The sequence below is a fragment of the Photinus pyralis genome, unplaced genomic scaffold (genome assembly GCF_008802855.1).
Source record: "Photinus pyralis isolate 1611_PpyrPB1 unplaced genomic scaffold, Ppyr1.3 Ppyr1.4_LG7, whole genome shotgun sequence".
In the NCBI taxonomy this organism is placed as follows: Eukaryota; Metazoa; Arthropoda; class Insecta; order Coleoptera; family Lampyridae; genus Photinus; species Photinus pyralis.
The window spans coordinates 11,717,782-11,742,403 of record NW_022170738.1 but is presented as its reverse complement, the minus strand read 5'-3'; the positions used below and the strand labels follow the sequence as shown (position 1 = coordinate 11,742,403).

General features: G+C 39.4%; 5 protein-coding genes across 8 annotated transcripts; 4 read left to right on the top strand and 1 right to left on the bottom strand.

The window, feature by feature from the left end:
• Positions 1 to 848: 848 nt before the first annotated feature.
• Positions 849 to 2,713, top strand: LOC116175872 (isocitrate dehydrogenase [NADP] cytoplasmic-like). 2 transcript variants are annotated; one of them, XM_031494221.1, is made up of 3 exons: positions 849 to 1,005; positions 1,070 to 1,721; positions 2,009 to 2,713. In XM_031494221.1, exons 2-3 carry the CDS (start codon positions 1,078 to 1,080, stop codon positions 2,589 to 2,591), a joined length of 1,227 nt encoding a protein of 408 aa, XP_031350081.1. In that variant the 5' UTR covers positions 849 to 1,005; positions 1,070 to 1,077; the 3' UTR covers positions 2,592 to 2,713. The 2 variants fall into 2 exon arrangements, with proteins under 2 accessions (XP_031350081.1, XP_031350082.1); XM_031494222.1 differs by having other exon boundaries at positions 853 to 1,005; positions 1,056 to 1,721.
• Positions 2,714 to 5,958: 3,245 nt separating this feature from the next.
• On the bottom strand, positions 5,959 to 7,064 carry LOC116177439 (RCC1 domain-containing protein 1). The gene is made up of 3 exons (XM_031496415.1): positions 6,541 to 7,064; positions 6,201 to 6,499; positions 5,959 to 6,149 (listed from the first exon to the last, which is right to left on the bottom strand). The coding sequence occupies exons 1-3, from the start codon at positions 7,026 to 7,028 to the stop codon at positions 5,980 to 5,982; spliced, it is 957 nt and encodes a 318-aa protein (XP_031352275.1). The 5' UTR covers positions 7,029 to 7,064; the 3' UTR covers positions 5,959 to 5,979.
• LOC116177440 (ADP-ribosylation factor-like protein 3) lies at positions 7,035 to 8,753 on the top strand. Its single transcript, XM_031496417.1, has 3 exons — positions 7,035 to 7,165; positions 7,299 to 7,559; positions 8,379 to 8,753. Exons 1-3 carry the CDS (start codon positions 7,163 to 7,165, stop codon positions 8,652 to 8,654), a joined length of 540 nt encoding a protein of 179 aa, XP_031352277.1. The 5' UTR covers positions 7,035 to 7,162; the 3' UTR covers positions 8,655 to 8,753.
• A 3,490-nt stretch (positions 8,754 to 12,243) lies between these two features.
• Positions 12,244 to 18,753, top strand: LOC116177364. 3 transcript variants are annotated; one of them, XM_031496332.1, is made up of 6 exons: positions 12,244 to 12,385; positions 17,164 to 17,881; positions 17,930 to 18,119; positions 18,168 to 18,334; positions 18,382 to 18,556; positions 18,607 to 18,753. In XM_031496332.1, exons 2-6 carry the CDS (start codon positions 17,172 to 17,174, stop codon positions 18,685 to 18,687), a joined length of 1,323 nt encoding a protein of 440 aa, XP_031352192.1. In that variant the 5' UTR covers positions 12,244 to 12,385; positions 17,164 to 17,171; the 3' UTR covers positions 18,688 to 18,753. The 3 variants fall into 3 exon arrangements, with proteins under 3 accessions (XP_031352192.1, XP_031352191.1, XP_031352193.1); XM_031496331.1 differs by lacking the exon at positions 12,244 to 12,385 and adding an exon at positions 12,414 to 12,570; XM_031496333.1 differs by lacking the exon at positions 12,244 to 12,385 and adding an exon at positions 16,872 to 17,005.
• A 3,379-nt stretch (positions 18,754 to 22,132) lies between these two features.
• Positions 22,133 to 23,602, top strand: LOC116176593 (isocitrate dehydrogenase [NADP] cytoplasmic-like). The gene is made up of 2 exons (XM_031495228.1): positions 22,133 to 22,829; positions 22,879 to 23,602. Exons 1-2 carry the CDS (start codon positions 22,186 to 22,188, stop codon positions 23,459 to 23,461), a joined length of 1,227 nt encoding a protein of 408 aa, XP_031351088.1. The 5' UTR covers positions 22,133 to 22,185; the 3' UTR covers positions 23,462 to 23,602.
• Positions 23,603 to 24,622: the final 1,020 nt, after the last annotated feature.

Sequence of the window (24,622 nt, the reverse complement as noted above, 5' to 3'; positions counted from 1 at the left end):
GCGAGTTCCAAGTTCCCCTCCTTTTAACGCAACAGAAAACGAACTCCCACTTCAATTTGTTCATTAATTTTACCGGAGGTGGAAGTGAGCTATCCCGGGAACGTTTCTGGGAATGCTTCTTTCGCAGACGCGATGAATACGGCGCCCCGTAGAGAATCAGTGTTTTCAGTGACTCCTTTTATCAGCCACGAACAAACTTTTGGTATAGCGTTCCCTAGCTGATTCCCCATTCGGCCAACTAAAGCAGCACTCCTTAAGAAAAATCAACTTTTTATTACGACTATAAATTATTTATAAACCATTTGCAGTTAATGCCGTTTGGAATTTATGGATGCAGGATGGGCAGACATACGCATTTTATTCTTTATTCAAGTATAATGTTGGGGGCAGGGGGGAAGAAGAGTACAATCGATGACCGCACGAGGTTAATATTTGGTTTCGATAAGCTTCGTAATGACTTAATGAGCGATGGGTCATTGTTTTCTATGACACAATCGCGACACGATTTCCGTTCAGAGTACCAAGGTTGTGGCCTTGATTATTGTTGATAAGGAATCTCACTAATTCGCCTTTCTGATATCTTTAGCCTTAGTCTAATTAGTAATTTGAATGAAAACGATTATGTCCGCCAATACCTACAGGATGTTTGCCTTAGATGCAAACTTTAGGCACTACGCCTATGGTCTCAGGTGTGTGCGAAAGAGCGGTAAATTTGAATGAAAAGGTCACTAGATAAGTACAGGTAATTGCACTGAGGAATGTTTATTGTAATTGTGAGCTACTTTTGTATTAACAATTATAAGAGAGATAAAAATAGCGAGACTTAAACCGCAAACGACTGATAACCTTTGGAATTATTATCGCTTTAACCCCACTCTTACCTTTACAATTTTGTGGGATTAATTCGCTTTCGCCTCTCCCTTTATAATAGGAAGCAAACGAGCAAGTCATCACTTATCTATTGCCACTCGTGCCTATTTCTACGTGCTTTCGAATAATTAACAGGTAAGCCTTTAATTAACGGTACCTATCTCCCAAACGTCAAAGTGTTAAAGACTAATTTTTGCAGGTAACAAAATGGCAAAAATTAAGGTGGGTCCTGTCGTCGATATTCTGGGTGATGAGATGACCCGAATTATATGGGACAGCATTAAGGAGAAGCTAATTTTGCCATTCTTGGACATCGAACTTCACATCTACGACCTTGGCATGGAAAATAGGGATCTGACCAACGATCAAGTAACCATAGACTGTGCAAACGCAATTAAAAAGTATAATGTGGGAGTCAAGTGTGCGACAATCACGCCCGACGAAAAACGGGTTGAAGAATTCAAACTGAAGCAAATGTGGAAGTCGCCGAATGGAACCATTCGTAATATACTGGGCGGTACCGTATTCAGAGAGGCGATTATTTGCAGCAACATTCCTCGGCTGGTTACCACATGGAAGAAACCAATTATTATCGGTCGTCACGCACACGCCGATCAGTATAAGGCGACCGATTTTGTCGTGCCCGGATCTGGTACGTTGGAGCTCGTGTTTACCCCGTCTTCGGGGTCAGAAATTCGACACACGGTACATGAATACAAAGGGCCAGGAATTGCACTGGGAATGTTCAATACTGATGAGTCTATTGTCGATTTTGCACATTCTTCCTTTAAGTATGCTTTGGAACGTGGCTACCCTCTGTATCTGAGCACAAAGAACACAATTCTTAAAAAGTAAGTATGTCCCCTGTGTAACAATTAAGTATGGGTGGTAGGGGACAATACTGTGAGCATTATTATTATTATTATTCTGGTATTACAAGGCCTTTTGTTCACATTTCAATAGAGGAGACATAGTTGAATCTTTTGCCAAAATTGCAAGCCCAAATAACTGTCCCTCTCTCTCCAGTAGAAGAGGCAGCAGAACAGTATTTGTTTGTGTAGGCATTTTGGACCCTTAATAGTTTATTCACAAAAATTGTGTATTGTCATAGATATATAATAATAATCGATTGTGACAGGTACGACGGTCGTTTCAAGGATATTTTCCAAGACATCTACGAAAAACAGTACAAGAAACAGTTCGAAGCCAAGAACATTTGGTACGAGCACAGATTAATCGACGACATGGTCGCCTACGCAATGAAATCCGAAGGTGGCTTCGTGTGGGCCTGCAAAAACTACGACGGTGACGTTCAATCTGACTCGGTCGCGCAGGGCTACGGCTCTCTAGGTTTGATGACCTCGGTTTTGATTAGCCCGGACGGAAAGACCGTCGAAGCCGAGGCCGCCCACGGTACGGTAACACGCCACTACCGCTTCTACCAAAACAAACAGGAGACCTCGACTAATCCCATCGCGTCGATATTCGCGTGGACACAGGGACTGCTGCATCGGGCGAAACTCGACAATAACGCTCCATTGAAGAAGTTCGCCGAGACTTTGGAGGCAGTGTGCGTCGAAACCATCGAGTCCGGTTACATGACGAAGGACTTGGCCATTTGCATCAAAGGCATGAATGGCGTTACACGATCTGATTACATGGAGACGTTCGAGTTTATGGATAAACTCGCGGAAAATTTGAGAAAGAAGCTTGGGGTGTAAAGAAAAGCGGTATTATTTTATGTCAATTTTACTATGAACAGTATTGTCGGATGTGGGTTTTTAATTGTGGCATGCATTTTCCTATGTTTTGTATCGAAAATTTAATATATTATCACGGATTTCTTGTTTTTGATTGCAATGTGATAATCTGTATGAAGTTCCAAGTCCGCAATAGAGAGTGACGTTTTGCCTTATCAACTGTCTGCGAAACAGTTGACCATTGACCTGACACACTCTATTTGAATTGGAGTAATCCGTCCTCAAAAGATAAGCAGAATTTCCAAATTAGCCTACATAGATAAATAAGTTAAGCAATTATTAATTACGTGTAATTTGAACGGGTTTAAAAGTAATACCAATAAACAAATGAAAAAGGTTTGCTTTTACTAGAAGAATTTTTGGTTTTAAAATTAAAAAAAAATACGAAAGTCAACATTGCGCATGTGCACATCTTGTATGACGATATGCGATATGCTTGCCTTTATCTGGATTAAGATAGGAGGGTGAACAGTGTCCACGCGTACTTAGGCCTCAAATTCGGGCCCTTTGTACTACCTCCCTGACTAGGGTCGCCCGACCCCTCAACGTCACTCAAGTCATCCCACACGTGAGATGAAACTTAGGACGCTGGAAGGGGAGGCGGCTCTAATCGTAGCCATGTCCGGCCAGGATTCCCCCAACATGGATCGTCTCAGTTGGACTAGAGCGGGACATTCACAGAGTATGTGGTGTGCCGTCTCGTTGTCTGTGTAACATTCTCTACAAGATGGTGATTCCACCAAACCCATGCAGTGCAGGTGCTTGTTTAGTTTACAGTGCCCAGAAAGTATGCCCACGAGTAACCTCAGGTTTTTCCTTGATAGCCTTGTACAAAAACGCGCCAAGCTGCGATGGTCCTGTGAAGGCTTCTCTCGCATGGCGACAATCTAACATCAAGTTCCACCTAGCCCTGTGCTGGGTTTGGGTGTCTTGAGTTATTAGGTTGTTTACAGTTGTAACTGTAAGTGGAAGAGCCGGCTCTGGACCATAAAACGCCTGTTTTGAGGCCAGTCGGGCTAATTTATCGGCTTTCTCATTACCTTCCGTTCCAGCATGCCCTTTGACCCGTACGAGCTCAAGGGTGTTGCTGCTTGCTACTTGCTCTAGTACATGGTGACATTCGAAAACCATCCTAGAGGTAATTTTACAGTGACCAAGTGACTGCAAGGCAGCCCTTTTTGTTCTTTATGTTATGCATAAGAACTGTTCTTGCACTAAGCGTTAATCCGACCAACTCTGACTGGAATACAGTAGGAAGTTTACCTAGTGGTTGGGTGATATGGAAGTTCAGTTCTTTGGAGTAAATACCAGTGCCTGTTCCTTCCATTGTCTTAGATCCATCCGTGAAGATGAATATATCTGGTTGGGATGCCATGTTCTCATCAAAGAAGATGTGATAGTTTTTCCCTAATATGAATTGAGGAGTGAGTGAGTCCGATCTCCCCTCTAGGATAGGCAGTCGCTTGATCGCCTCGCCCAGAATTCGGGAGTGGCCCCCCTCAATGCCTCTGCTATTCAACAACCCCTTATTTTTCAGACGCAGGAATTCCTCTCTCACGTGGAGATCTAGTGGAGGCAGATCCAAGAGGGCCCCCATGACGGCTGTGGGGGTCGTTCGCATTGCGCCTGTGCAGGCAAGGCACGCTAGTCTTGCACATGATTAAGGAGTGCTACAGTTGTGGAGAGTCTGGTTCTAGGCCACCAGACAATTGCTCCATAACAGAACATAGGTCTAATCACGGCAGTGTACAGCCACAGGACCGCCTTCGGGGATGGTCCCCAAAGTTTGCCAATAGCGCGCGGCGACTTTGCCAGAAAGCCCTATTTGCTTTTTCCGCTTTAAGCTCGATATGTTTGCTCCAATTCAGTTTTTTGTCGAGTGTGATTCCTAGATATTTCACTGACTCTGAAAATTGGAGGTGTTTTTGGAATAGCAGGGGAGCTCGAATACCCTCTACCTATAAATATGGATCGATCACAGTCTGGCTTCGGGAAGTTACGAACGTAGGTTCACTGCCTTGATTGAGAATCTCTAGATTAGTGCTTGTCAAATATTCGAGTAATGATTTACCCCTAGGGTTGACTAAAGTCACTAGATATATATTTATATTTATTTAGATATATTTAGTGACTTTAGGGTTGACGTTAGCGCTCCCCCATATGGTATGGTGAGCGTTTGAGTCGCACTCTATAATGAGGTGTTTGTTGTTTTTCTCACAGTGTTCTACCATCCCGTTACTGGGAGGTAGGTTGACAGAATCTCCCGGGAGATAAACTGATGCTATTACTACTTGAGCTTTTCCTTGCATGTCACAGCTTAACTGTATGGTCGTGATATCAAGTCCACACAGGTGTGGCAGCAGAAGAGCTTTAAAGTGACTAGGGACATAAATACACGTTCTAGGTTTTTCTTGCCGTGTGTCAAAGAAAACGGTTCCTTTTGTGCCCCCAAGGCCAGAAACCCTTGATTTAACAACCCAGGGTTCTTGAATGAGGGCAATGTCCTGCTTTACAGTGAGGCGTCTGCCTAGGCTTACAGCAGCCGTCCTACAGTGTTGCAAATTTGTTTGTATAAAATTCTCTTTCATACTTATGTATGTAAACAATATGTGTTTATTACTTATCCGGCGTTGCTGGAATCGTACTCCAACAGCGCCTCAATATTCGCGAACTCCTCCCAGTTCGAAATCGGCCCGGGCGAGTTGCTGACACTGGAGCACGCATCGACCACAGGGTTGCTTGCCTTTATTAGAAGCATCAGTGGTTAAAATTTCAAAAGTCCTATAAGCGTTTTCAGGAGGCCTCTTAGATTCAATACAATACCGCAAGTAGTTAGTGTTATAATGTCTTGAAAATTTGAATTTTTAATGTATAATGAAGTCATAATATGTAGGCAACCCGGCATATTCGATGTTCACGTTTTTTTTATTTATTATATAGAACATGACGAACGCTATCTGGGGTAACAGAAGAAACTTTAAGAAAGTCATTGGGTTATTGCACTTTCTCATTGGCTAAGTATGTTATGGCGTTAAAGTCGGTTCCTGTAATTTCCTTGTTGAACCAACATTAGATGTCGGAATGAAACTATTTTTGGCCGCATATTTTGGCAGAATTTCTAATTTTAAACAAAACAGTATTTTACAAAATCGAATATACTACAAATAAAGGGTTCCACCAATGTTGTGACAATGGTTTTTTAATACAACCTTCTCTATTTGGCGAAATGTGCTTTAAAAATCCATCGAAAACAGCTAAACTTAAACAATTTTGATCAATACTATGTAACCATTCTTCGAGTAAATTTCACCCTATAAAAAAGACTAAGTAGAGGATGTAAAACATTTATTTAATACATAGATACACATAAAACTGTTGACCAAGGACCACACATTAGCTTTTCAACATTCACACCACTAAAATCATAAAGAAACTCCATCTTATAAACATTTTCTTTGCGAATTACATCTGTCAATTGGCAATACTTATTCCATCCTGCACCATACAACTTCCGGTTACCTGCAAGGCAAAAGATCTGGTAGAAATCACTGGGTACACAATTCAACTTACTCAAAAATACAACCGTGTGCCGTCTGCCGCAAGCAACATCCACCACGTTGAGCTGAATATCATCATCAAAATTGATAATATGAGGGCAGGCCATCACGGCTAACGCAATCTTCTCGTCATTGTAAATGCCCAACTGTCCGTTTCCGTTCCAACCCCAACTGTACAAATCACCGTCGACGCTAACAGCGCACGAATGCCAGCCGCCTGCTGCGATTTTTTTAATTTTTATGCCATCCAGAGCGTCTATCAGCTTGGGTTCGTCTTCGTCGGCTAAACTGCCATGACCTAATTGACCACGACTTATCTATAGGTAGTACAAAACGTGGTGCACTTAACCTACCTGCCACGTCCGAAGCTGTATACCCTTCCTGATTCGTCCAACAGTAGGCAATGTTCACAGCCGGTAGCCATGTCAATTATACGTCGATTAAACTCCAATTGTAAGGGTAGGTTGAAAATGCTTCCAGATGAATCTAGTGCAATGGCGAGCTTGTTTCCAAATGCAATTTTAGAGATGTTCCTAGAGAGTTCGACCCATGTGGACTTTGTTAGGTCGTATTTGAGTAGAACCCCATTCGTTGACAATATTAAACATCTGCTGTCGATACCGAGAGCCTTTTGTGCCTTAAATTCATTTGGCAGGGGAAGTTGAGTGCGTTTGTGGTTGTTGAGCATAAATACACCCCCATCCTCAATTGTGAGGTTATACGTGTGACCAGGCGTAAAAGCCCTTGCGCGGTCATACGTGCACTCCACGAAATTCCTTATAATGTTACTGGAACACTCAAATTGACGGTACAAATTAAAACCACAACAAAACAATTTCATTATACACTTTGTTATTGATTACTTGTCATTGTCGGTGCCTGTACGCGCTGTGAACACACGTAAGCCGAGCCGAAGCAAAAGCTCCAAATTCGTGCCTTAAATAAACCCCAAACCGAGCGTTAATTATTGAAAGAATGGTAAGCGTTTGAAATTCGCACTCATTTTCATATAATTTCCATTAAAAATTTCAAATTAATTTTTTCGTGATGTTACACGAGCCGTTGCCATGACAACTCAAATGTGAAGGTAATACCAACTTAAATATTTTAGGGACTATTGTCGCTACTGCGGAAGTTGCGATCGTCACCGGAAAAGGATCTCAGGCTGCTACTGTTGGGATTGGATAACGCGGGAAAGACGACGATTTTGAAAATGCTGGCATCGGAGGATATCACGCACGTTACGCCGACGGCGGGTTTTAATATTAAGTCGGTAATTTCGGACGGATTCAAACTGAACGTTTGGGATATTGGCGGGCAAAAGAAGATAAGGCCTTATTGGAAGAACTATTTCGAGAATACTGATGTTTTGGTACGTGCACATCATTTTGAAAGTGTACGTTACACTTATTCTATTTGATAGTTGTATTTCATGTAGAAAATGGCGTCTTCTATTAATTGGTATCTATTTTAAACGCGGCATTTTCTATCTTAGGTATAATATAAGTTGCTAAAAACGCTTCTAGACGCTTTTCGAGAGCAATCTGAATTTCTCCAGATCCTGGTAAACGCTTTCCAGAGCTTTATAGTACCAGCAAAGAGTTTACTCTTTGGTACCAGTTCAAAGCAGTCTATCTGTTTCTTATGTCGACCCCATATTTAAGGCCATAGGTACCGCAGTACCAGCGTAAAGCATTTTCAGGGCGTTTTACGTTTCTTGCACAACTTTTAAGAGCTTTTTACGTCTTTTACAGGACCGTATGGCTCAAATCAGGTACTTTTCCAAAGCACTCAAACGTTCTCAGACCCTCCTAGACGCTTACCAAAGCTTTTCAACTTCCATACTAGGGGTATTCACTATTCATGCGCTACTGTGGCTTTCTTTTGGCATTTCAGGATGCATTTAGAGTTCTTAAAAGACCTTTATAACGCATTTTTACATTACGCTATGAAGAATAAGTTTCAGAGCCTTCTAGGTAGTTTGGACCCCTTTCAATGGCTGTTTGTTTCCCTGATACGCCGTTCACATGGCATTTTGGAGCTTGTCATTCCTAAAAATAAAGGATTCATGGCTTTAGCTGTTTTAAATTGGTTTTGTTATAGTTGTAGGTATTATGAGGGGGCTTAACTCCAACTTGTCTCTAGCTCTAGCTCTTTGTTTCGTTGAATAATGCGCAATTGTTATGTTTAGATTTACGTTGTCGATTCGTCCGACAAAAAACGCTTGGAAGAGACCGGCTTGGAGTTATACGAGCTGTTGGCCGATGAAAAGCTAGAAAATGTGCCCTTGCTCGTCTACGCCAACAAGCAAGACCTACCTGATTCGTTAACGGCGTCCGATCTAGCCCAAGCTTTAGGTCTGCCAACTATCAAAGACAGAGCGTGGCAAATACAGGCGTGTACCGCTTCCCAGGGAATTGGTGTACGCGAAGGCATGGAGTGGGCTTGCAAGAGCATTAAGAAGTAAACAGAATTTTATCATACGAAATCTATCCGTCCACTACGTATTTGAAGCAATTTTATTGTGAATGAACTATATATCGTCTTATGCAAATTGATTTTTAAATAAAAGGCATGTTTCGCTTATTCTTTCAATGAGCGACCTTTTTCCAGCTTGCGCCATATTTCAAAAGCTGCCTTTGAATTTAAAATTTCTAAGTAGGAATGATTATTACTTCATTCGGGTTAAGTAATTAAGGGTTGACACATAAGGATTTAGCCACACTACTATTTGAAGAATTAGCAGAAGGGTTAGGTATATATGCAGATTTAATTCTACCCACACGATTTGAAAAATTACTGTAGAAACACCCCTAAATTGAACTTGTTCGTCCTCATTAACGTTTACATAATTAAAAAAACTTGAAAACTATTTCTAAAAGAATGAAGTGTAAGGGTATATAAACTTTATTTGCGTTACCTAATTGAGGGTTGATATATTTAAGTTCCAGGCAAGTTATAGTTTACCTGTAACCTGTCCAAGAATTTGTGTAGAAATGATAGTTATTACAATCCAACGTACATTTCTCAAGACGATTTCCATAAGGGTTTTTATAAAGATTTTTTAAAGGATTCTACGGGAATTCCAAGGCAAACTCTAAAAGGAACCTTTTCTGCGAAGAAAATTCTGCAAGTTAAACTCCTGAGTTTCTAAAGAAAAATGTAAAACCTTAAGAATTGTTTTAAGGAAGTGCATTGTCGTGAAGTTTACAATAAATTTCCCATTCTAGAATCCGATCCAATTCTGACTGTGAAATTAGAAATGGATTCCAGGAGTAGATCTTTTTCAACCGCCTTTGAATAAATTAGATACAACATGCACTAATCGGTTATCGATGTCAAGTCTGAATTAACCACCCTTAATTGTTCTGAAGGGCACGTTAAATATAGGAGTTTGATTACTTCTGAAATTTCAAGCAAAATGTAGAATTTGGAACTTATAAAACTAACTTCACGACAGCACAAAATGCTTAAACTTTTCGACCGATGATTCTAAGAGGATTTATAAGATTCTGAAAATTTTTTTCCCTCAATCTCTACATAAAGTGAAATTCGATGTAGGTAACTACTCGTTTCCTCACGTGTTGAGGCTATTTCTCGTCCACAAATAAAAATTAAAAGAGCAAAAACGTACAATTCTGGGAGTTTGTAAGAGGGTAGGATGCTGTTAATATGGTAGAATCATGGATAGAAGAAAAGAAACGAATAGAATACCGAGTGAATATAGATCGAAGAAAACTAATTTGCGAATATGAATAACATTGCGGAGCAAAAGGAAGAATATTAACAGGGGTAAACAAGGAAGCAGGAAAGACGACTGGAAGTGGAAGAGAAGAAAGTGAGAGTGAGACTTAAAAAATAAAATAGGACATATGGTAGATGAAAGGGAGAAGGAGAGGTTAATATTAAGGGAAGATTATATAACTAGAACAGGGAACAAAGGAAGGTAGAGATTGGAGCAGTGGCGTATTTACGGGGGGGGGGGATAATGGGGGTAACCCCCCCCCCCCCCCCCCCCCGAAGAATTGAGTTATCACCATAGCTATTAGGTATTTAGGTAATACTCCGCTATCCGCTCCGTCCACTTTAAAATAAAGGCAATAATATTTAGGTATATATAGAAAGTTGGTTTTGGTTAAAGTCTAAAGTCACTAAAATTTAAATATTCTGTAGTATTCAGTATTCACTATTCAGTGAGTGATTAGTGTTGGCAGTTGATTGAGACGTCTAATCGAAAAAGTACCAATCGTTTTGGATTCTACGCACCCAAATTAATCAGAAAAAGTTTTTTCCCGAGAAATTTTGGTGCAGTCGATTTTTGGAAAAAAAGGAAGGTTATACACTGCCTTTTTTTGCCCCGAAAAAAAAATTGTCTCAGATCGACTGGAAAAAAATATTTTCTTATAGAATGTGGCCTGTAGAATCCATAACTTCAAACAGTTCCAAGATCGGAGTACTACATCAAAAGTTACAGCCCTTTGAATTTTTTGTCGAAATTGGTTTTTTGCCCATAAACGCCCATAAATATACCTATTATTCAAAGTTTTCGTTGACTAATTAAAGCAAAAGCAATAAAGGGGCCTGTCAGCAGTAAGAAATAAAATACCGTTCTAATCTAACGTTTTTCGCCTGTACAGTAATAAATAGATAAATGACTACCAGCATCAGCAACCTGCAACCCAATTTCTATTTCTTACCCCTCCCCTCTTCTAGTACGCACTGGGTGACTGTATGTGCCACGAACTTTGTTTAATTCCCCCCCAGAATAAATTTCTACGTACGCCACTGGATTGGAAGAGGAACACAAAATAGAAAGTCAAGAGCGGAGAAATATGAAGAAGAAGGCAATAACGTGGAAACAAGTAGGTATACCTACATGAGGGAGGGGGAGATAAAAGAAAGGAGTGACAGGACAGAGAAAAAGACAATACGATGGAAAGAAATACAAATAGAGGACTGGAAGCGGCACTTTATGAATTACTACAGGGAAATCAGGAGAAAGAAGAGGTAACAGACTAACATGGTAGAGAGGAATGGAAGGAGACGAGCTTGCAAGAGAAGAAATTGAGCAGCAATTAAAGAGACTGAAGAAAGAGAAAGCGGCAGAGATGGCATGGATTTTCGCCACAGTATCAAGGAGAAGCTGAAGAAACTAATGAACAAAATATGGAAAGAAGGAGGACTGCCCGAAGAATAAAAGGAAGGAGTAATAGTACCGATTCATAAAAGAGGTGTCAAAGTTTTACCAATACTCGTGGGACTCGCATGGAAGAAGCCGATAAAATAACAGAGGGTGGTGCCGCTCTATAAGCGCACCAACGATGGAACATAACGCCATTCGGTCTCACACGGACCCACTTAGTGCCCCGGTAGTGCCCTAAACCAGTGGGAAGAGCCCATCATTGGCAGAGGCTATGCACCTAATCCTCTAAGGATTTTTGTGCTGCCCGTACTCGTTTTGCAATAGTTTTAGCCAAGTGAACAAGCTAATTACTGCTCTGAGGTTTAGTTTTCTCACCTCGTGCGGTTTCAGCTTGTTCCCGTCGAGGTCATTGTACCTTTGTTCGGCAGCGGCCTCGCATAAGCATAGAATGCCGTCTCATCTGCTTTTCGACAAAGTCTGCGCTAAAATGGACCGTAGGTCCTTCCTGTTGAGTGCTGATGTTTCTCTCGCTTTTTGTAACGTGGCCCTGATGAATAATTTGGCCTGTCATGTCGTTGTCTTAAAAGTGACGGAGGATGAGAAAATACATTTTAAAGGACAGAATCAAGGAGAGGCTTGAATTAGGAGAAGAAGAAGAAAGTAAATACTGATTTTGTGGAGAGAAAGATATTGGCCAGCTGGTATGGGAATCAAAAGACGTAGAACAAACAATGGACCGCAGGAGAGAAATACTGAACTGAAGGTACTATGCCATTTTTTGGCAGCAGTTTTGTCAAAACCACGATAGTTTATCGTACCCACCGACAACGAGGCAAGATAATGTGCACCAGGTATACAGATTACCGTTATCATCACCTACTCGTCTCGTAATCAAATGTAAGTGTCAGGAAAAATTTTATTATTTATCCCACTTATGTTTGCAACATAAAATTTATGGGCAAAGAAAGAAGATAAAAGTGTAGGTACCACGTAGAACGAATTTATTTTTATAGCGTATCTACCTTGAAAAATCTTCACCAGTAGAAATTGGCCAGGTAAGACAAATATGTGATGTTGAACAAGGAGGGTATACCTACCTGAACACGTTACGGATAATCATACGCAGGTACTTTAAGAATCAGTTGGTGTCTAAGTTCAAGATCGTTAACATAGTACCGTTTTTGGACCGGTGCTCGCTGTCGTTTTTAGACTAGTTTTGAGTGAAAACAATTTGGTTTTGGTAAGTTTTTGTCATCTACGCGCTGGTCGCCCAAAGAAGAATTTTTGTGAAGACATTGAACCTTAAAAGTGTCATTGTTTCAATACAGTCGCTTTTTACCGCTACTTTAATTAAATGTAACAGTAAATTTGGGGTTCCAAAGTTTTTAACGGTGCGCTATTTTGTAATAGAGTAACAGACCAAACTCGTGGAAAATTAAATTAATTACACGTAGACGCATGTAGATATCTCTAAGTAAATACGATCTCTTTATTTAAAAAAGTATATATTTGCACATTATGTAAATAGGATCTAAACAGGGTTGAATGCCACTTTTGTAGCCAGTGTCATTATATGAATTGAAAATTTTCTTACGTGTCGTGTGTTATACGCTAATGATTTTTAAGAAAGAGAAAAGGAAATTAGTCAAAACAGTTATTTCTTCATGAAAAGGGTTAAGAACATTCCTGAAATGTTTCCTTATGGGGTTTAAAGCAAAAGTCCGTTGAAACGAATATTTTTTATGGAATGTCTACGCCTATAGTTTTAGGCAAAACTTTATCTCTTAGAAATAGCTGGTACAGCAATTAATTCCAAGTTTGTGAAGTTTATTAACAAATAACGTAAAAGTTGTTGCCAATAAATTAACAAAAAATTCTACAATCCTCGTTTGTAATTTATTTTACCCCTTTGTGAAGTCTCCAGCCTAACTGATGGCTGCAATAGCACGAATTGAAAATGTGCGATTAATGTAGGTTCTGGGTTCGGACTTTAAAATGTTCACAATTTCCAGTTTCTCCAATCGTAGCCCACAAAGAAAGACAAGTACTGATGAGCCAGAATCTTCTTAAGACTTAGTCTTATTTAAGGGCTGTACAAGGTCAGTTTAAACTTCAGTTTATAGTTAAATTGTGGGTTAAAAGATTTGATTGGCAAATATTGCACCAGTTGACCAATTGTGTTTCTGAAATCTGTAAACTAATCTGAAGTTTAAACCGATTGTACAATCGGGCCTTAAAGGCTTTCTTTATTACCTAGTAATTAAGAATCTTTGTTTTTAACATGATTCAGGTAGTTAGGATCACGCCAAGATTTCTCTTGGCTCAAATGCCTATATAGATGTAAATGTAAAAAACAAGAAGGAAAGCTGTTTGAGTACGAGTAATTCCGATACGAGAAAGAAGGAGGCTGGGATAGTGTAAATCAAATAATCTGGCAAATTTTGGGGATTAAAAAATTGTCTAAGCGCATGACAAACTCAAATCTATTCCGAAGATTTAAAGATTACACCCTTTTTGACGCATTTTCTAACATAAACTTCTTCACCACTTTTTAAGACGTTTACCTCGGTTATATTTACGCCTTAGTCCTCGATGCAAAAAACAATCGTGACTTTAAACGCCCTTAAGAACTCTGTAATGCCTTTATTATTCTTCAAGAAAGTTGAAGAAAATCTAGGTAAGAGAATACAAGCGTTTTTAGCCTTTAAAAAAATTAGAGCGAGTTTATCAGGGATTTTCAAGACAAAGAGAGTGGTTGGCTACTACTCTACAAACGAGAAAACACGGGATGAATTTTCGCCATGCAGACCATCTTTGGCGTTTTCTTGGTAGTGGTGCCGACTCTCAGTCACCAAAAATAAGTAGGGTAATAATAAGCGACTAATGGTAGTTTGCATCGAGAAAATTAACATGAGCTTAGCTTAAGCGTAGCTTAAAATCCATAGCAATCATTATCGCAATAATCGTTGCCATGGATTTTAAGCTACGGTTAAATTTGTCGGTCATGACACTATTATTATTATACAAGGCTCTTCTAGAGTTTTCTGAGGTGTTCTGCAGTCTAGCCTTCAATAGCCTTTAAAGCTATTTTGTAAGAGCTTTCTAAGAGCTTTTACACTTCAAGAAGTTGCAAGAGTTAGGGAGTCATCAAAAGGTGGCTCTAATCTCTTTTAAAACATCTAAAAATCTTTATTAGTCCTAAGAAGTCTTGAAAGGTACCTATTTAAGAAAATTTAACATTTTTAGTGCACTTTCACTTTCAAAAAATTAAAAGTGCACTTTTGCGCTCTTGATGTCTGTCTGTCTGTCTGAGTCACAAAGGCTCCGGAACTACACCACTTACAGACTTTGTATTGGTGTCATTCGATCAGAAATTAAGAATTATTTCATGTTTGTAATCTCATTCAATCATGAAATATCCATAAGGGCTACTAAAATCGAAAAAACAAATTTTGAAAGTGCACTCTTCGCCTCTTGCTCACAAGCGGCTATGAGTCCCTAAGGGTTTGCAAGAGTCGTCAATAGTCTCACGACCTTGGGAGATCTCTAAAAGCGTTTAGTTTGTTGCAGTAAAGTGTTCACTACCCACCAATCCCTCAGTATTCTCATTCTTTCTTCCTCTGAAGCCCCTTCTAAACACTACCGGTATCCCGTTTAACCCAATAGCCAGTCTGCATATCTCTTATAGCCGCCTTTATTTATTTCTCATTAGCTTTATATAACTTTTCTACTTATTTAGTACTTGGTTATCCTCTGTTATAGTCCCTTTTCGTTCCTCGCTTTCAATGTCAATAGCTATCTTGCTTTGAGTGTTTTCTTTCTTCCACATGCTCTTACCTTGTTGAAAACGTTGTCGTATTTTCCTATTTAATCGAGTTCTTCTATCTCCTTGCATTCATTTAGTATCCATTGTTCCCTCAACCTTTACTATCTCTTCTTAATTCAGTTGTCGGTTTTTTCCCTCTGACGTATGCCGCTTATACTGCCTCTTTTCTGCCATCTTTTCAACCATTTCACTTTGATATCGCATACGTCATGCTCTTCTGTAGTTTTATGAATCTTACTTGTAACCCCCTTTTCCATTTCATTTCCCTTTACCCTTCCTTAATATTTCCTATCCATCTGCCTTAATTTTACCAGATTGCATTCCATTACTCCTTTTGTGACTTGAATCCTTTTCAATGTTATTTTCAACTCTGCGACCAAAGAACATGATCACTATTAATATCTGCACCTGGCAATCCACAGGCATTTTTAACCTATTTCTGTATCTTTCTTCAATCATGATGAAATCAATCTGCTTCTGATATACGTCTTCCAGGTGTAAAATTTCCTTTTATGACTTCTCCAATACTGGCGTTCCAGGGAAATACCACTACTATAATAGGGTGCTCATCCGCCACCCGAAGGGACCGTTGGCGCTTGGTAGGGGGTTTACTTCTTATTCCGGAAGTCCCTCGGTCGCCATATGTGTGGTCGTACGGTCGTGTTATTTTCTAATGGTAGGTACACCGGATTGGTGGAAGTTAACTTGGAAACCAAGGTGATGAATTGCTCTTGCTGGACACAATTATGACAGTATTATTGTAACCATAGCAAAATCTATTATTTCGATTAAACCAATCAGCTCAATAATAAAATGGAAAAAACATGGCCGACATGGAACATTATGGCCACACTGTCCTTTATTTATTTATTTATTTATTTATTTACCCTCTCTTGTTCTGGGTCCTCAACAGGCTTGCGCCCAATTACAGAGTGACCCGCATAATGCTTTTTAGAGGTGCCTCTGCAGGAGGTCTTAAGTTGTTCTATACTACTCCGGTATTTTCCTTACGAATTAGGAAAACTGCAGGAAAACCTTATTCGGAGTAGCCGGCAGAATGCTCGAAACTGGTCTAAGGTAATTTCCATCTCTGCCACAGATGAAAAATTCACCTCAACCCAGGTTCGAACACCCGACCTCCGGATTTATAACTCAACGCTCTACCACTGAGCCATAATGCCGACCTTATTATAGTCACTGATGTAGTAATGGTTGACATTTGAATGGGAGAGGCTGTGTAAGGCGCATCCCACTCCTTACAACCTTAGAAGTATTTAGAGCCTTTAAATCCTGTAAGGTCTTTGTTGAATATGCGGCCTTTAGAGTCCTTGAGAGTTTGCCATGCAAAAATAGCTGAATAGTGCGAATATAATACTGAAAACGGGTTTAGTAATATTCTGCTACGAAGACTTTTTGTCTGAAACGAACAAACGACTGTCAGCCCACTTTTCTAACTGATATACACGTTTTGAAGCACCAGGAATCCGAATCAAACAAAATCTCGATGATGTCGGTCTGTCTGTCTGTCGGACCTCTTGTTACACCATTGTATCAGTTTATTAGTTCATTAAGAATGTTCCTTCGGATAAGTAAAATTGAAATATGATGCCTCCTATACATATCTACAAGTCTTCTACTAATCAGATAGTGCACTCAAACAATTATAATAATGAGTGATCGCATTTTCCAGATAAATCCTCGTTATACCATCGTCGATACATTCACTGCTTAGCAAATGTCACATTGACAAGAGAGAGTTAAAATTTTCGTGTTTTAATATTTGTGTTTTCTACTTAAATTCAACCCTTTTCCAATAACCCTCCATCACGTATTTATTTGGTTACAAGTAGTAAGTACCAATTCGTCAATAATTAATCGTATTTTACAAATTTTGAGTAAATGATCGATCATAGGTGTTAACTTGATTAATTTTGAGCATCTGGCATCGTAAAAGAGGGTCCTTTCTTTTTTGCATAGCATAAACTTATTTTAGATACTTTGTTTCAGGCAGCACCATGTTCAAACTAGGCACACTACTGCTAGTAACAGCATTACTCCAAACAACATATCAAAATGACTTCGAAGAAAACGAAGTCGAAACAGAATCTGGCCTCGAAGATGTGATTCAAAATTTCTTTTTATCGAAGGGCGGACAAGAGCTCGGCAAAGCCTTACTCACAATGGGCAGCGGTAACAACGCCAACGATATATTAGACGGCCTCGGTGCCATTCTCGGCAAAGGCGACGGCATCGACCCGTCCTTCTTAACGGGGGCACTTCACGCGCTGATGGAGCCCGAGGAGCCGAAGAAAAAAAGGCAGCTGAATCCCACATTCTCCTGGATACTGGAACTATTCGCGAAGGAGGGCGGCGCGGAAAATCTGATGAAATTTTTCCCCACCGTCGTGTCGGCGGTCAATTCGTTTATTACCGAAATGGGCAGCAAAGACGATCCTTCCGGGAACGGAATGTTGTACCCGTTCATCGAAAAGGGCCGGGAGCTTTTGGACACCTTTGCGGATTCCCAAACGGGCCGATCGATGTTCGAGCTCTTACGCGGTACGGAAGGGTACAATCTAGTCTCGGATAAAGATGGTAGCTTTAGCGTGGAGAAGCTGTTCGTTTTGCTCGAAAACCACTCGTTTAGAAAGCAAGGTATTGAGGCAATTACCAAGAAAATTGGCGAAATAGGCGCGCGTTTCTTTGACCCCGCCATAAGGCCAATGTGAGTATTTCGTGTTGTGTACTGTTCTTCAAACTGAAGCTTTCGTAGCCTTCTTACGACGCTCGAGACAAATATCAATGGAATGCTGAAACAACGAGGCTTTCCGAAGGATGCCGTTTTCGATCTTGAAAATCCTGTCGACAGTCTGAGCGCAATTATTAATTTCGGATTTAAGAAGGCTTTTGGGTACCAAATTAGGTCAAAGCAGTACGTAAAGCCAACTATTAAATACGTGAAGGTGTGTACGGCCGTATGCCACTGACCTAGCTGAGTTCGTTTATTGCAGAGCATTTATAATGGGGTGGTTCATAAAGGGTACTTTTCTGGAAAGAAGATGAGTGCGGCTGACTTATCGGATAATTTAGCCGATATTATCAATTTGGAAATTATTGAACCGTTTACCAGGGTTTTTAGGGCGTACAGATTTGCCAAGAAGCATACAAAATGTGACAAGTAAGTCTACGGTATGCGACAACACCTTTAATTTTACAAATTCGCAGGTACGTGATGTGCATCTTGAACAAAGACATCGTGGACAAATCGGTAAATCTGCCAATAGTAAAGACCTGGCTAACAAAGGGGGCGAGTTTAATTGGCAGTTGGTTCATCAGTAACCATACCGGTACTTCATACTGGACCTTTTACTCGTATGTGATGGACGATCTTGATTGCAAGGTACGTCTTTTGGTTTATTGAATACATAATCCTAGCGTTTATATTTGCAGAAGGTGCACTTCAAGTCTTGCGATACTTTCCACGAGGAAGAAATTAAAGCTACCACCAAATTGGTTCACACGGAATTATAGTTAATAGATTCGTTTAGTTTAGTGCAGAGTTATTGTAATGTTAAATATAGAAATTTTATTGTTGATCACTGCGATTGTGACATGCCAAAAGTACGGCAATTTTTACTTAGCTACCTACCCAATTAACTTACCCCTATAGAAATATATACCTAATACGATTTTATGGCCGAAAAGGTCTATACTATATTGGTTGTTACTATGGCTAATCATTTTGCTGAATGTAGAAAAGAAAACGAAGGAACCAAATGACGATACCTAGTAGTGTCCAACTGCAGAGGAATGCGGTTTACATACGGTTTTTGTTCATGTGATGATTTTGTTCGTCCTTCTGTCTGTTTGCTCCTCGTCGAAACCGAAAACGAAAAGAGACCGCGATATCAAACCTTCCCCAATCGATTTTTACGAGTTCAAGTATCAGTGCTACTAAATATGAGCCGGATTAAATGTTGCTAAACAGTCAAGATTGTTATAACTCTCGCCAGGAAAGATGACCGGTCACAGCACCCCTTGTGTCGATCTACAATCTATTTTTTTCTTAAGATGCGAACGATTTCCGGAATATGATCGTGTCAATGTTGAACGAAAAGACTTTTCGTTCAACATTGGCACGATCCTATCCCGGATGTCGCTCACATCTTTAGAAAAACACAGATTGTAAACCGGGATCAGGTCTTCTGTGACCGGCAATCTTTCCTGGCGAGAGGTTTAACTTAAATCCAATAATGCTATGCTTATGTTACAAATGAAACATTTTTCAAGGTTTTAGCACAGATCTAAATATCCTATTCAATCTGTGGTTTTAGTACGCTGCATAATATAGATTTTCTAATGTAACAGTTTTGAATTGCAAACCTTCTTCGCTGGTGGGTAGTTCGAAATTGGGGCATTCTAAGATATTATTTTTTCCCATGGAACCATTTTAATATGTAATGCGCCTTTTCCCGATTTTTTAAATAGTAGTATTACCTATTGATATGTCATTATGGAGTATACCTACCAGCAAAGAGTATACTCTTTGCTCAGTCATATTTACTTGTAGCCCGATTAGTCCTTTCAACTGTGGATGGAAAATAACTATCAAAGGCGGCAAGTCTATACACTGCTGTGTGCGGCCACTACACCACTCACAAAACACCTGTCCAGATAGCTCAAAACAAATCAAAATTGAAACTTAGAATTTTACAATATCTCCTCGCTAGAAAAAAATCCTCTTTCAACTTCCGAAAATTACAAAGAATTTATTACACCCCTGAAAAAATCTACACGAATAGAAAAAAAATATGACATGAAAACTCTTTCTGGGCCGCACTTTGGATTCGAATAAACACACAATTAATTGATTGACGACGAAAATTTGTTTTAAAACACAATGAAACGAAATTCCTGAAAAACAGAAAAGCTTACAAACCCTGTTTGGTTCAGTCAAATTAATCAAGTCATTTTCCAGTGTACTACTTCGTTTCAGTCTTAAAATTAAAATTCTAAAAAGTTTTCTTCATAATCGTGCAAGATTTGCGATACTAAGCGCACTTAACGCTGACAATCCGGAACATGAGTAAAAAATGACGAGAACTGTGTCTTCAATATATCAAATAGGGCTGACTGCCCAAAATTTAGTGTAAACAGACGTACACGCTTTTAAAACGTCGAAAAACTAATAGCCGCAGCAGTCGCGTTTTTTTTTGTTGTCTCCACTATTTAAGGAAACGCCACCATCAAATAAACTCCTTTAAGAATTTTTAAATAGCTCGCCGATCAACGATGGAACGCGCCAAACGTCCCCACTTCTCCAATATGAAACGCGCAATTCTTCGAAACACCTGCGTCTTCGTTATAAATACCAAAACACGTGCGTTAATTAGATTACGCCTAGCAATAACACTTCTTACTTCCAACACCTTATCGAATTGAATAAATAATATTGAATTACGCATTTACAAAATTTCTAAGAGAAAAAACAACACTCAAATACAAATTCTAATGAAACGAACCAACTCTGTTCTTATTTGGTAAATAATCCTTCAGATTTACTACCGTAAATTGAAATATTTTCATATACATTTCCTCCCGTTCCAGACGACCTTGGATCGACTCATTTTGCTCGATACAGAAATACAGAAGGGGGTCAACTCCTTTCCAGTTCTAGCAGGGCAAATTAAATTACGTCGAAACCTGCCAAAGGAGCATAGAAACGGGTACTGCAAAATTCTGCATTTTTTCATAGAAAGCAACGTCATCCCAGAAGTTCTCCAAACCATTTACGGTGGGTATGCGCTCTTTCTAAAAAAAAGACGGAGGAATTCGTCCAATCACGAGTACCTAAACCGTTTTCGTTTATCCGCGCTAATAACAAAATTACCCATTTAATCCCATCGAAATTGAACCACACTGTACATGGCAATTAATTAGGAGGTTTCTAAAATCCTGTCGGAAACCTGTAAAATCTTTTGAAAATTAATAAATAGGTACCAAACGATTTTCAACGCTCTTAAAGGTGCCTTTTTTGCTTTTTGGATGCTCTTATAAAAGCTCCTAGCAACCATTGGCACTTACAGGCCCCTAAAGCATAAGAAGAAATTTTCAGGTGATTTTATGTAAGTTTAATGCTTATTAAAGACTCTCAAAATCTCTTTAGGTACTGCCCGTTTGAAGTCCACTAAAACGCTGTGGTGGGCATTAAAATCTCTTGAACAAAAAACACTTGATGACTCGTGGAGGTCCGTAAACATAAAGCTTTTTAAAAATTCTTTGTAGACTCTTCCATTTTTTAAAAGTAATAATCTTACTCCAAAATGTTCTTCCTCATAACCCTGGAGAACTCTTTTGCAATTAATTCCCTAAATAATCACAATAATAACCTGAATAGTAATAATCGGAGACGAAAGGGAATTTCAAATATACATTTACTACTTAAAGAAACTTTGTTTACAAAAGGATAGATACAGTAAATGAAATTTTATGTCTTATGACGCAACGCCTGATGATGGCAATTCTAGCCGAAATCGATAGCAATAAAGAAAAATAATATAAACGTTATTATTACTAATTATTAAAACAGTAAATGAGGTTTCAAGTAAAGAAACGTTGGCAATTAGTAACAGCAACAAGGTATTCCCACATCGCACCACAAAACAAAGTTCTCTCACTGATTTGCTAAACACAATATTAGTCTCTTAGGAAATAAAAATACGCTAACACGCGCTGAGAGCGTTGTATTTGCAAGACAAAGCCTAATGAACTCTATTAAGTTCAATTTCACTCTTGTTTGTCCCATGCAATCCTATTATTTAAATTGCGCTTTCATGTACACAAACGATGTTTATCGTCTTCTTAATATACCACGCAAAATTGGTAACAGAAACAAATTAAATATTTAGAAAGCGATAAGCTAATTATTTACAAATCCAAGTGGTTTGCAAGAATGAATACAGATTAGTCTAACAAAAGTCGCCGCGAATGTAAAACTAAAGTGTGTGATCCTGTTCGAAGATATTCACCATGGAGAAAATTAAGGTAGGACCGATTGTGGACATTTTGGGAGATGAGATGACGAGAATTATTTGGGAGGAAATTAAGGAGAAGCTCATCTTCCCGTATTTGGATATCGATCTGCACATTTACGATCTGGGATTAGAAAATAGGGACAAGACAAACGATCAGATTACGATAGAGTGCGCGGAGGCGTTAATGAGGTTTAACGTTGGTGTTAAGTGCGCGACGATTACTCCCGATGACAAAAAGGCGAAGGAGTTTAACTTGAAGAGAACATGGAATTCTCCCAACTGCACCATTAGGAATATACTGGGGGGTACCGTTTTTCGGGAGGCGATAATATGCAAGAATATTCCGCGGTTCGTGACCTGCTGGTCCAAACCGATCGTGATTGGGCACCACGCCCATGCAGATCAATACAACGCGACCGATTTCATCGTTCCGTGCCCCGGTAAGCTCGAGCTGGTCTACAAACCAAAGGACGGCAAAGAAGAACGTTACATGGTACACGATTACAAAGCCGCAGGAATTGCTATGGGGATGTTTAATACTGACGCATCCATAATCAATTTTGCCCATTCCTCTTTTCAGTACGCTTTAGAGCGTAGTTACCCCTTATTTTTAAGCACCAAGAACACTATTTTGACGCAGTACGTATACACGTATCATCCGTTTGTGGTATGCATTGAATATTTACAGATATGACGGGCGGTTCAAAGACATTTTCCAAGAGCTCTACACCCGGGAGTACAAGAAACAATTTCGTGCAAAGGGCATCTGGTACAAGCACTACTTAATTGACGAAATGGTCGCTTACGCGATACAGTCAGAGGGCGGTTTTGTCTGGGCGTGCAAGAACTACGACGGTGACGTACAGTCGGACTGTGTCGGCCAAGGGTATGGATCGTTGGGATTAATGACTTCGATATTGGTCAGCGCCGACGGGAAAACAGTTCAAGCCGAAGCAGCCCATGGTACCGTCACCCGTCATTTCCCAATCTACCAGAAGGGCGGAGAAACGTCCACCAACTCTGTCGCGTCTATTTTCGCTTGGACGCGCGGTTTGCAGCACAGAGCCAAATTGGACGACAATCAGAAATTGCTCAGGTTCACGCAGATCCTGGAAACCGTTTGCATTGAAACCATCGAATCTGGTTTTATGACCAAAGATTTGGCAATGTGCGTGCGAGGGAAGAGAAACATACAGCGATCTGACTACATGGAAACTTTTGAATTTATTAATAAAGTTGCGGAAAATCTAAAACACAAACTATATACATAAAGCTTACAATGTATTCCTCATATTTCTACTTATCTTGTTATACGACAGTAGTGGTAATTATGAAAGGGCTACTGAGTATACCTAATTAGCTTACAAACAATAATAAGTACTATGTACATACCTATAATTTGAATGATTGTGACAGCGTTTATAAACTCTTAATCGATATTAAACGTAAACATTTATAACCATTTTATTTACTTACTCTAAGAGCAAAGGCCGTTTAGCAAGGGTTAGGAGTTCGAGACGAGAAAATAAATTTGCGCTCGTAAATGTTTGCCTAATGGTTCTTTGCCAGGGCCAGGATACATAACAAACACTCTTTTATTATAACTAATTTGAAAGAAACAGTAACAGGGTAAATATTTATGCCCTTGAGCTGGGTTATGAGCCTTCTAAAATAATTAATTTAAACAAACACACTACAAACAAATATTTACTTAAGGTATTTATACTTGGGTTTCCTAATTTTTTTTAGAAAATCAAAGTCATCCAGTTTAAGCACCTTTCTGGATCAAACCATAATGGATTCACAACATACAATATAATACAATTTAATTCCATAATCTACACTGCATAAAACAATCGGAAATAAAGGCCAAAAGTAATCCCGAATTGCGGGGGTAGTTACCCTTGTGGTGCACCAAATATTCTTCTTTCTGTAATCTGTATGATTTCATGGATGTATACGAGCAACCCTCTAATGCCACCGTAAGAGTAAAATTCCTTCCCTTACTGAAACTACGAATTTTTTTATGTAATTCGTCTTTATACGTATAGCAATGCCCAATTGCGGGGGTGGTAACTTTAGTGGTGCACCAAATATTTTTCTTTATGAATTTTCTTTCGAAATTGGTTTCTCGTCTATAACTTTTGATTGAGAAGTCTAATCGAAAAAGTACGAATTGTTTTGGATTCTACGCAACAAAATTAATAAGAAAAAGTGTTTTCCCGAGAAAATTTGGTGCAGTCGATTTTTGGTAAAAAAGGAAGGTTATACACTGCCTTTTTTTAAGGCCCGAAGAAAAAATTGTCACAGGTCGACCCGGAAACAAAATTTTCTTATAGAATGTGGCCTATAGAATCCATAATTTCAAAGAGTTTCAAGATTGGGCTACTAGTTCAAAAGTTAAAGCCCTTTGAATTTTCTTTCGAAATTGG